The sequence below is a fragment of the Pelecanus crispus genome, chromosome 1 (assembly GCF_030463565.1).
Source record: "Pelecanus crispus isolate bPelCri1 chromosome 1, bPelCri1.pri, whole genome shotgun sequence".
NCBI classification, from domain to species: domain Eukaryota; kingdom Metazoa; phylum Chordata; class Aves; order Pelecaniformes; family Pelecanidae; genus Pelecanus; species Pelecanus crispus.
Genome location: NC_134643.1, coordinates 154,699,122 through 154,711,861, shown reverse-complemented (window position 1 = coordinate 154,711,861; position 12,740 = coordinate 154,699,122). Strand labels below are relative to the sequence as shown.

The window sequence follows — 12,740 nt, the reverse complement described above, 5'->3', positions numbered from 1 at the left end:
AAAAAAAAAAAGAGAATACTTGTTTGCCTCTGAAGGATGGGACCAGATAGATGCTGGTACGAGGGGTGCTGGGAAATGGGGAAAGAAGGGCATGGCTGCCCCTGCAGTAGCAGCCAGACATCAAATTGGCTTCGCTGTATTGTAAAACCACATCTCGAGGGAGAAGTAAATAAAAAGTAGGGAAAACCCTTAGACACCTATGTCAGGAAGAAGCACTGCTATCACAACAGGATGCCATCTGAACATTTACAAATAGAAAATGCAACTGTTCCTCCTTTCTTTCCTGCCAGTGGGAGAAATCCTTTCCTGAATTTACATGTGTGTTTGTTTGTTTACATTTGTAGGCAGGGAAAGAGAACAAGTTTGCATTTACATGCAGATCCATCCATTTTTACAAGAACAGTGCAAACTCTAACAATTTGTGTTGCAAATCAGGACTAGGCTAGGTACATTTCCCAAACTCTTTTAACCAGAATTGAGGAGCGGCAGCAATTCTGAAATAGGAACCGACTTCACCCTCAGGGACTCAAATTTGAGTGGAGACTTGTTTGACGATACAGCCCCCTCTGATCTATCAATCAGTGCAGCTCTATCGTTTTACAATTGACTCAAGGCTTTACATTTAAACAAATTGTTGCAAAGCGGCGTAGCAAGAGAGGTAAAAAGAAAAACTCAGAGTGAAAAACTGACGTTTATAGGAACAGGTTTGTCTCACAGGCTCGAAGAGAGGAAACACCAGCAAATGCTAGAGAAAAGGCTGCTGAGGGTAAAATATGCAAGAGGCAAATAAACCCCTCCTTAATGGTGTTGCCTTTGCATCACTGTTTCCACAGCAGTGACTCAGGGCTGCTGGCCGGGAGCACAGGTTAGCGCAGGGGGAGCCAAGCAGCCAGCCAGCCACCCGGACGGATGCTCGCTCTCCCTGTTGCCTGTGGTCTCTTTGCCCAATTACGTAAAATATTCCACACCAGGAACCCATTTTCAGGAATCCCGGACACTCTTCTTCCTTGCTCTCGCACGCAGAGCCAAGGTGCTTTGCCAGGCTGGTAACAGTTACCTGAAGGTCCGTGGGCTGCTGCATTTACACTAGGATTTCCACTTACTTTTCCACCAACTGCAGAAGCAAACACTAAAATTCAGTTGAGGAAGGAGCTACGGCGGAAAATATCCCTGCTCTAGTGAAACACCGCAGAAACACTTCATACATCAACCCGCACGCAAAAAACCTGAAAAGTTCATTTCTGGAACTGACCACTCCACGAGGCAGAGAGACATTTGTGAAGGTCCCCATCATCCTGCAAAACTAGGTGCAAAAGAGAGCAGGCTGTTGAACTCTCACCACGCCTTTTGCACCAGCGATGTGCTGGGTAAAGAAACTACCATTTTACCTGGTGAACGTGAGGCAAAACACAGCAGCAATGTGCTCTCCACACAGGAACAGTACCTGCTTCTGCAGCTAACTTGCTCACTTCTCACAGACACCTCTTTCAGATCAAAACACTTGAGAAATAAAGCCTGATGTGAAAAAAAATCAGCAAAGAATCACCAGAACAAAAAGATGCCTCCTTGGCCAGACTCCCATTGGTCTATTCCTGCTTGAAGCAGGGTCTTACTAGGAACGTCAGCAAGGAGAGACAGGAGAGCAAAACTAAACCGTGTGTTTATTATGAAGCACCCATTTTTGCAATTTAATGACGTTTGCACTTTTATTTAGCAGTAGAAAATGTTCTCTGCCAGAGAGGCTACACAAAGCACGCTCAGTGGGCTTTAATCCCTTTCGGATTAAACCTATCTAGAGGAATGTACACAGGCCCCTTTTTGAAAAGGACTTGAGACTGAGTTTCCAGGCTCAGGAGACAAGCAGCATCTTCTCCTACACAGATCAACTGAACTAGTTTGCACAGCATCTTCACGGCTCTTTTAACTCTTACACCTCAGCCGTGTGCTTCCCATTGCATTTTTAAGAGATTGGGCATAGGGGGAGAAGAACACTTTCCTGTTAGGCACAAGGGGAACGTTCATCGTGGTTACAAGTCAGCTCAGAGTACAGTGAATTCCCAGGTCCTTGCACATTAGCACTTGCTACCATAATCTCTAGTTTTAGGAGCTGGGCTTTTAAGACTGTATTTTAGCCAACAACTCCCTACGCAATCACTCAAACTGCGCCTTGCAAAAGAAGCATTGTCAAGGGACTTACAGCAAACATTTTTGTCTCATTAAATGTTGGAGAATAACATTGCTATTTTATATTTATATATACATATGCACATGTTAAGAAAAAGAGAAAGGGGCGGAGAGAGATCATGCAGGATAATCTCAAATGTACAATACTATTTGTGGACCTGTAAACTAAAGAAAGAAGCAGAAGGAGATTTTAAAAATGCTTAAAACGAGCTTGCATGTGCTACCCTCCACACATTCGTATAGCTGCAGCACTCACTTGAAAGCCAAGCATCAGAACTTTTTCTTTTTTTTTAAAAAAAAAAAAAAGAGTAATCTACCTCCTCCTCCTGATTTACTGCAAAACAGTGGCCAGTTGACTGATAACAGACAGTGGCTAACGTTTGCCTACCATTCCTGAAGCAGAGGCTATAAATTTCAGCCTCTCTCTTCTCCGCACAGCCTGCCAGTTTTCACATAACTTGTCAGGACTTCGTATGTTTGGAATTTCTCCTCCTCATTAAACTTGGCCAAAGTTGGCCAGCAGATCCAAAAGGTATTTGGTGGAAAAGAAGGCAGGACGCATGCACTATCACCGAGAAGCCTCATTTCCTTAGGAAGTCAAGATAAAAATACGGAATGTCGCAGCAACAACAGGAGGAGCCCACAGGCAGGTGCAGTTTATGAAACTACAATTAAACACAGTCAAGAAAGATTACATTTCAAGCAGATATATCCCCTTTAGTATAAACAACAAATTAACTCTCCTGTCTTTGATCCTAATGCCCAAGCCAGATTTTAAAGTGCGCCTCTGAAAGCCAGCAGCTCACACTGGGCCTGGGATCTCTTGCTCGCCTAGTCAGGCAGGAGGATTACGCCGCAGACCCGGGTTCAGCCTAGATACTTGCTAAAATGAAAGCAGAACGCTCTGTCACAATCCTCATTGGTTTTACTCTGCCGAAACTGGCAAGAGCACACATGCTCTAGCGCCGTATTGACAGGGTTGCCTTGTTTTCCTTGAGCAGACAATATGTCTGAATCACCAGGGGTAAACTGAGCTGTGCTGTGTGTCTGACAGAAACGATACAAACTGCAGCCCCGTACTTTTTGCTATTACTCCGCACACAAAACGTTTCTGTTTCCCATCAGAAGTTGCATCTCCTCAGACAGCTCCAACAAACAGAGCTCGGCGCTCAGCAAGGCAGCGGCAAAACGCCCGCGTTGGGGCCACCTGCACGAATGCTCCCCTCGGCTCGGAAGAAACGCTCCATCGCCAGAACTTGCGCAGGCTATTATTGCTCAAATTCATGTCGGTGCAGGTATGACCAGTAGGTTAAATATCACGATTGTGAAAGAATCCGCACGCTACCCACACTGAGCCTTCACCACTGCTAGTATTAGGGTCCAGATTTCCCTAACACAGATAGATGCTAGCAGTCATTCATATACCTATGAAATCAGATTGCCGCTAGTGACTTCCTTGCCAATGCTAACAGCAGGTTTCCAGATGACTGCAGGTACCAAGCCTAAGGATTGAAGAAAAATAGGCACAGAACTACAGTTAAATGCTGTGAGCATTGCCCACTTAAGACCGATAAACAGTGTCCAAAAGCTGGAATTCTAGCACCTGTCTTACTCATTACAACGATGGTAACAGACGTCAGTAGCTCGCTTAGATGACTTATCCTTTCCTTTTGAGTGTGTCAATGCGGTTGCACCATCAGACCAAAGGAAAGATATTTTTAAAGAAAAAGTCCACACTTGTCCAAAGAGCTCAAGACTTGCAGAGAAATCTTCTCAATACGCAATCCTGCCCTTCTGCCAATGGAAGTCAGCTGTAGCCTACACAGCCAGCCTTCTAGTTTCCATTATGCTCCAGTACTAAACATGTGCTCTCACATAGTGACAAGCAGTAACAGATCTCAGTGCCACAGCTGAGGAGTATATCCTGAGCATCATCTGTTGTGCTACAGAAGAGTGTTACGTGGTTCTCTTACAGCCAGGTAGGCAAAATTTTAAAGCTGTCTCCCTAAAACAAGGAGATTCTTCTGCGCTCCAAACTACAGCAAAGTTCCCTTTATGAGGCCATAAATTCAGTTTGTGTAATCTAAACTACATTACAATTTACAGAGCACTGGCAAAACATTTTCTGCTAGACAGGACAAAAACCTTGCACATCAGACCTATCATAAGCATACAGATGAGGAGAAGGCAGAGGCAACACAGCTTTCTTTGCACTTTCTTAACACAATGATCCGTGATCAATCTTGAGTAGGAAGCCATCTCCTGGCCCCAGCTGAAAAGCCATGCAACAGGAATACCGCTAAACGAGCACCACAAAGCCTTCACAGTCAAAGCTCTTTTGCTGTTGACAGATAGTAGATGCTGGAGAGGCAGCAATGGTGCCCTCACAGATCTTCATGGCAAAAGAAAAACACCTGTTTCTTCCAGCCTTGAAACAGCCAGGTTCCAAAACAAGCATGTTAAAATATATAGAACGGTATACCTGCAAGGACAACTGACAATAGGCTGTGCAAGCCAACAGTCTTCCACTCAGGTGGAAATCTTGCACTAAGAAGAAACCATATGCTGAAAAAAGCAGACAGAGAAACGAGTATGTATGAATGTTTTACATCTCTTTCCTTCTCTCCTTGTTGCCCGTTTTTCCCACAACCACACAGTATCAGTGTGAAGTCGCTCTTTGCTGGGACACAGTGACGCAGAGCCTTCTTGCTCGACACCAGCTCTCTCCAGTCAATCCATGTTGCGCACCATTTCCCAAGCTGCTTGATAACAGCCACAGCTTTCTGCCCTGACCTCAAACCATGTGTGGAGCTCCCTCTTCAACCTCCCTCTTGCAGCCACATCAAACCTGACATCCTCCCCTTCCCAAACAAGCTTCTCCAGCCTGACAGTCTTGCTAACCACCCTAGGACTCAGGTGAAGAGAGTGAAAGTTTGCCCTCGATCCAAACCGGTGCCAGCACTGCTCCAGGAAAGTTGCTTGGATCACGTCCAAAAAATCGCAGATCTGACTCAGGCCGGGTGTTAGATGTATTTGCCTTGCTGGGAGAGAAAGTCACTGCTCTTTGTGCGACTGTAAGGACGAAAGGCTCTCCAGAGTTAAATGTCGCTCTACTGCATTCGGACGATGAGCTGGCAGGCTAAGCACTGCTCTGCCCCCCAGGGACAGGGGTGCTGCCACATGTCTGACACCGTGAGCCCCCCCGCAAGGCCCTATGCACAGCCCTCACCCCAAAGGCAGGCAGGACCACCTCTGCCCAACCCGAACAGGGGTATCGCAGAAAAACAGGCAGCACGGAGCCGACGGGGGCTGCAGCTGAGCCCCGTCCCACACAGGCGTCAGCCAGCGCCGCCGACCCTGCCAGCACCGCAGGGCTGAGCCTCCCGGCATCAGGGCTGTGGTAAAGCAGGGGAAAGAACTGTGCCAAGCTGCTGGGCAAGGGCACGCAGCAGAGGTAGGCGCGGGATCACAAATTAAGGAGGGAAACAGTCAATTACAGAAATGCTCTGCAGCTCAAAAAGGCTGCCCCGCTGGCTGCAAAACTACTGTAGCTCTTTTTGACCTCCTCCCAAACCAGACATGACAGCTCAAGGGACCACTCTGTCCAGCTCTGTTTTCCTCTGAACGGTAACAGAAAGCTCCCAGCAGCCTTTTTTTTTCTTCTTCTTCTTCTTTTTTTTCTTTTTTTTTTTTTTTTTGACCTAATCCCTGTAAGAATCATAGAGATCAGAGGTTAATCAGCTTCAGGAGAGACTGGACAGAAGGGCTGTCCACATTGTAAATACTTTTCTTATTTATTCCTTTTCCACGGAACAATTCTTTGTTTTACCAGGTAACTGTTTAACCAAAGACTACAACAGACTACAGACTAGTAGTAAGCAACCTCACATTTGAGGGACAAGCAAGCAGAGTGCCAGTACTCCCCATGGGAACAATCTGGATTTTTAGGTCCCTGATCCATTTTCCCCAATTCATATCAAGAGGAAGGGACATAGCAAAGGCTTTTGGGAACTCTACTGGCTTCAGGTTTGCTTCGGCTGACTTCACAGTAAGTACAGCCATGGACTGCTATGTAAGTACCTTATCAGGCAGTTGCACTAAGCCAGGTAAAGCAGTGCATTCATATCTCCACCCTAAAAGGCCAGCCCATATTCAGCTTCTCCAGACTGGCTTGACTGAGTTCTGTTGCATGGTGCCATGAAGATCTGCATTTCCCAGTCTTCTAGAGTGAGGCATGAACTTTTTAATTTTTTTCTCTCCAAATAGATCAAAATCCACAGACTGTCGTTGCGTTTTCATGAAAAAAAACCACACATAAAAGTTAGGGCAAACTTTTGGTGTTTATTATTTTTGTTTTCCCCTCATTTTTTCTGCCTGCATGTGTGGGAACACACACACATTTTTATTTAACTGCAGTCTCTCTGCAGGCCGCTTTTGGGTTGTCTTACAGACGATGGATAGATCATCATCCACATGATCGCAGTTTATAATACCACGCAGGCCACAAGATATAGACCCACAAGAATCAAAGTGACTTGCCTACTGCAACAGAAAAAAGCAGTCAGCAGAGTCAGGAGGATGGCAATGAATAATTTGGGTAACCTTTCCTGTCTAGGTATGGGAGATGTGCCACATTTCTCTGCAGGCCTGGAGGTTTTGGTTTGGGGTTGTTAATTTTTCTGCAGAGCACGTACAGAAAGGGCAAGACAGGCAAGCACTGAAAGCAATCCAGCTTCTTTCATAAATCAGCAGGATACAGTATCCAGTTGTTTACTTAGCATAATTTTACACAGACTAGACTGGACAAGTCATGAAACACTGGGCACAAGAGCTGAGAAATGCTGCTATTAAAAAAGCATGCGGAAAACTTTCCCAAGGGATGCCAAGAGTGTGTGTGGGAAGAGGTAGGAGGAAGAAGCAGCAGCGTCAGGGGTTATAACAAACAGAAAAAAAGCGATTGTGTTTTTCCCTCAAAATCAGTTACTAAACCTTTCAAAGAGAAAAGCATCGCTGGAAGGGGAACACAGGAGTGACACTGGAAACAACTGTGCAGCTGCAAAGAAAGCCTCCAAAAGAGCTAAGCAGAGTCAAGCTGTCTGTTCAGGGTGTAATGCAAGTTAACAGCTTAGATGCAAGCAGATTTGCCAAGTAAGCTTTGCTAAGGTTTTAAATGTTATTTGCTTCACAAGAAAATGGATTCTTCCAACTAAACAGTGACTGCCAAATCTGACAGTGTACTTGTGTTGCATCTGATAACATCAGTCACGGCTCACTTGGTATGCTACAGCGCTGCACACCAGCATGCAGCAAGGAGCTCGTGGAAACCTAACAGCATGGTCAGTGAGTGGAAGGGGTCCGTGAGGGGCGGACTGAACACCACCTTCTCCAAAACAATGCCCCAAAAGCAACAGAGACCCTACAATAAAAAGATTAAAGACAGACTACAGGAATCTCCCAAATAATGCCCCCCACCACCACATGTGTGCAGCCTGAGATTCATCCTACATATGTACATTTTGGAAAATAATTTTTGAAGCGTGTATACGCTGATAGTTCATATTGTTCCCCTTTTACGGTCATTGGGCTCATTCCAACAACAGAAGAGCTTTCAATTGATTGGGGGGCGGGGGGGGGGGGATATTTTTTTAATTTGTTCTACGCACCAGTGAAATTTTTTCACCCTACATGCGCTCTAGCTTCACCCTCAGAAAGTGAAAACAGGACATACAAATGCACTGTTCTGTAGGGAGACCTACAGATCTTTAGATCTTACCGATGCTTTAGTGCTTGCTTTAGTGCTGTAGATCTAAAGATCTATAAAGATCTATACAATCTTCTAAGGCTTTTCTTAATTTGTTTAGAGAGGAGGAAAGTGGAAGAGACAGGAAAGTTTTATGCACATCAACACCCCCCTGACGTTTCAGGCAGCAGTACTAACTAGTCATAATATATTCAAAGATCAAGCTGATATCTTCAGCCCACCTCCTCTCTTCTCATCCTTACCACCATTCTTTTCAAAATTAAAATCTGAAGAGAAAACCACAAGAAAAGCTGAGAAGGATGAAGAGCATTTCCACAGCGCCATGTACATTACAGAGCTGTAATGTTTCTTCCAACATCTCTAGTCAGAGGTTACACTACCTCCTTTTCTTCATGCCAACGAAAACTTTTTAAGGAAAGCCTTCACTCTGACTTTGACATCCCTCCCGTTCGGGTGATCAAAGCTTTACAGCCCAGAACTGATGTAACCTCCTTGATCCTGAGCAACATGTGAATTGCAGAATTGGGGCCTTGAAAACTGAAAATCTGGGCTGTGCCCACAGAGTGTGCCAACACATTAGGCTTTTTAATTCGTTAAGTGTTTGGCAAAGCAAGCACTGGATCAGAGGTATCCCAGAAGAAAGTCTTGTGTCTGTTCTCAACGCAGGTTAGACAAAACAATCAGATATCCTCCAGGAGCAGAAAGGCGTAACACTGCCAGTAAAACATGCACAGAGGCACAAATCACCTAGAACTTCAGTAGCCGTTCATCAAAAAAATCAGAGTTTCAGTTTTGTGGAAGTTTCCACTCAAGTCTCTTTCCCCATGGGCATGGACACAGTGTTACCATTAACCTACAACAGCAGTTCATCTAACTGTTGTTCTTGAAGCAGGCGGAGAAGGTAAATTTGAGGCTGTGGTTCCTTCAGCATTTCTTTTGGGGCAGTGCCAAGGGTGGCAGTCACTGCCCCCTCTGTGCCCACGTTCTCTCCTCCCACTGTCCCCATAAGCTGTCATGAGCTAGAACCATGATGGAGCTTCACAGTCCACCAGCAAAAGGAAGTGTTGATGAAACCACCCCTTGAGGAACTGAAGCCATGGCTTGATGACATGGCCACCTCTGGCAGCAACATCAATTTGAACTACGGCCCCTTCTCCCCCATGGCCGTAGGCAGCTCTTTTCCAATTTCATGCCATGTTCTTCATAGCGACGGCACAACTGTTTGCAATGTCACGTGCTAAACTAGATCAACGAACCGATCCAGGATATAAATAACCAGGGAAAAGAGAGGAGTCAGGGTATTTTTAACCTGGAACCGGGTCCTGTTCACTGATCCAGGTCACCATCTGGCCCCGGGGCAGTTGTGCCGGCACAAGTGTTAGGAGATAGGCAAGGAATCAGCGAGCAAGAGCGGACAGGAATATCCTACAGCCACATCTGCCACTGAGAAAATGGTACACGCAATGGTATCACCCATGCCTGGTGTTAGCAACAGTATCATCCACGCCTGGTGCTAAAAAGCGGAGCTGACTTAGCACGACTTGGAAGAATTTACATCACATTTTTAGCCTCCACAGACTCATTACTTTGAAGCAAAAACACATGAGCTCCACTGGTAGGAATGACAACACTTTTAAGCTGCATGGCATGGGGCTAACATCTTCAAACTCTGACTGCCCTTCATCCCCTAAAAAAGCATGAGCTTGTGAGATAAGAGATAGACAGTGCCAATATACAACTAGCATTTCAAAACCAGCCAAAAATTACAGAGTTTCAAAATATAAGCCATCTCCCACAACATGAGCTCAGCCACGCTATAGACAGCATTTTTCAATTGTTTTCCTTTTGCTGTGCAACCTCTCCATTACAACTGTTTGTGATTAACATATGCTATTAAAAACAGAGGGAGTGTGCAGTACAGCCAACCTTAATGTTATGGAAGAAGCCTTAGTCATGCACAGTCCAGCAAGCTGCCCTAAGTAAAACCACTGCACAAATGGAAATGTTTGCGGTGCAAAGAACATTCACTGTATGTGAACACACCTTCGTTTTTCTCTGGTTTGTCTACTTGTTAACTGCAGCCAAATAGCACTTCCTCCTCATGAAAGTACCCTCCAACAATCTCCAGCTGAAAATTGATTTTTATCAGGACATCCTCCAAAGCAAGAACATCTAGCTCTTGGCAGACAGAACACCTTAAGTTAGAGAGTGGCAGTCACACTGCCCATCAATCACAAGGAGATTTAGAGATAGGACAGAGGTCCTATCAGTTGACCTAATCCTGCCTTGTTTTCCTCCCTCTCCTGCCTGTTTACCCATTACATCCCAGCCACTCGCCTAGGAGCTTGTGTCCAAGGCCATTTTTACTTGTTGGTGCCTACAAACACACCAAAATATAACAAATTTTGCAGCAACAGCCTTGTAAGAGTTTTTCTTAATAACCAGTTTGCCAAAGACCCCCTGCTTTGCACAATGCACACGTTAACATAATTTTTCCCCTAATACCTGAATAAGATCAAGGAGTTCAGAAAAACAACACACTTGGTTTGAAGAGGCACAACCTCTCTTCAGAAGTGCCATATCAGTCAATGATCTCATTTGATTTTAAATCTGAAGCTGTTGTGTTAATTTGCGGATGTAACTGTATAAAACACAAATGGAATCAACAGGGAAAAAACCCATGCTTTTCCTGATCCGTTTAAAGACTTAATTTGAACTGATTGCTTTTTGAACAGCATAAACTGCAAGACATCTAAGGATTCAAATATGGGCATATATTTTTTATTTCTTTGGCTGGGTTAATTTCCCATCTTTCCCAGCTAAAGCTCCACAGTAAATCCCCCTGGGTCAGTTACAACTACTACTTTACACTGCTGAATTCTGCCAGCAATCTGCTCATCGTTCCTGCAGATGTTTCTGCTTTCAGGCTTCTGGGAACTTTATTGGACCCATTTCCCTTGAATAAACGTATACCATTTTTAGGCTGCAAATGTACCAGGGAAACTACCGTCCTCTATGTCAAGCAGCCTCCTCACCTTCTTTTTCGGGAAAAGCAAGATGCTACATTTCAGAGAAAAAAGTGGGAAGCAGGGAATTTGGCTTTTTTTTCCCCTCTCCTGAGAAATTTCTGAAAAGGGAGTGCTACATGTGCCCATACGTCCTGGGACCAGCCAAAGCAATTTGTGAAGGCCAGAGGCCCCTACACACAAGCACACAGAAATCTCATAAAGGGCAGATGGACTCGAGAGGTCAGGTCCTACAAACAGAAAGCAAATGTTCACATGCAAAGACCATGCCTTTCAACAGAAATACAAGGTAAGTCATGTGCCATCTCTCATTATTAAATTTTGTCCATATTGCTAACAAAGCGGAATGTTCCTCTACTCACCTCAGTAACGTCCATGACTTTGATGGCTGCCAGCTGACCTGTTTTGACATGCCGCCCCTGAAGAAGAGAGAGAACTGTCAGCACCATCATCTTACCCATCTCTTCAGCATACACAGAGCAAAATATTCGGATGAGAGCTCCAGCCATGGGGTTTTCCCCAACTGTGCTGGACCCTTCGATAATTCATATGAAAAAACAACAAATACTCTAGATGGCTAAAACCAAAAAATTTTCATTTTAACATGTTCTTATACAAATCTTAGAACCCATTTCTTTTTCTCCACATTAAAAGGATGATTATCAAGATTAAGCACAGATTACAGTCACAGTTTCCCTTCTGTTTACTTCAGCAAAGCTCATAGTCAGTGCTATCAAACTACCATTAGCTTATTAACATGCCAGAACAGTTAAACTCCACGTACTGCATATTGTATTTCTATGCACCAGTGCCTGGTACCTGGGTGACATAACTAGGTAAAATGCAAGCATGTTTAGGGGTTCGCAAAAGGACATTTCTCTTTGTTTTGGTCTTCACTAGTAAAAAACCAAGTGAGGTTTCTTCAAGCAATTCATCAGACCTGCAATAGCTCTCTTGGCCTGTCTCACAATAGCTAGACAAGAACAAGACGTCGTCTCCCTTCAGCCACGCCACCATAAGGGTATGGTTTCTCAGTACAGCTGGAGCTGAATTAATAGATCCCAGCTCCTGCGGCGGGAAGCTCCTACCCTTCCTTCCCCTGCCTCCCTCCAGCCTCCTGTCACATTATTTCTCCCTGGAGCACTGAGCTCCTTCTGGCACTCATCGGATCATATGATAAGCTGATTGAGATCACTAAAATGGCAGAAAGTTAACACAGAACAAGCAAACTGCGGGGCGGGGCGGGGGATTGCAGATCAGGCAATGAAGCTGGTTTGCTGTGCAGGCAGAGCAGAGCCCGAGCTGGCAGGAGGTGGATCTCCCGGCTGGCAGGCAGGCAGGCAGGCAGCACGACGGGCCCCTCCGGCCGCGGAGGGCTGTAACTCGCTGTAACTCAGGCCTGACTTCTGACAAAAACCTATTTTTTCCCTCCAGTACATTTTTACAGGAGGTGGGGCTGTATCAATGAGCTGTTCCGCGTTTTGTGTCTAAACAGGCACTTAGAAATGGTCCTAGTAGTGGTATTTTCCAGCTCTCCACTTAACGCCCAGCAGGCTGCCCAGAGATTTCCAGTCAAAAAGCCTGGGCTCCCAACGCCTTTCCCAAGCATCATCTCCAAAGGCTCTTCCCTGAATCAGTCAAGCTCTCCAGCAAAAGCTATACCCACTACTTTTATCACAAATAATGACAAAAAAACACAACAAAACATCTCACTAAAGTCACAGTTCCTTTACCTTTCTCCTCACCAATTTCTAAGTTTCCTAGGCAGA

At 45.1% G+C, this 12,740-nt stretch overlaps 1 protein-coding gene across 28 annotated transcripts in view; it reads right to left on the bottom strand.

Annotated features, from left to right (window-relative positions):
• Window positions 1–12,740, bottom strand: part of MAP4K4 (mitogen-activated protein kinase kinase kinase kinase 4) — a 165,191-nt gene that overhangs the window by 76,576 nt on the left and 75,875 nt on the right. For all 28 annotated transcript variants that reach the window (XM_075706376.1, XM_075706401.1, XM_075706368.1 and 25 more), the window contains exon 3: window positions 11,334–11,390. In XM_075706376.1, the coding sequence (XP_075562491.1) occupies window positions 11,334–11,390 (57 nt within the window). The remainder of the gene's footprint in view (window positions 1–11,333; window positions 11,391–12,740) is intronic.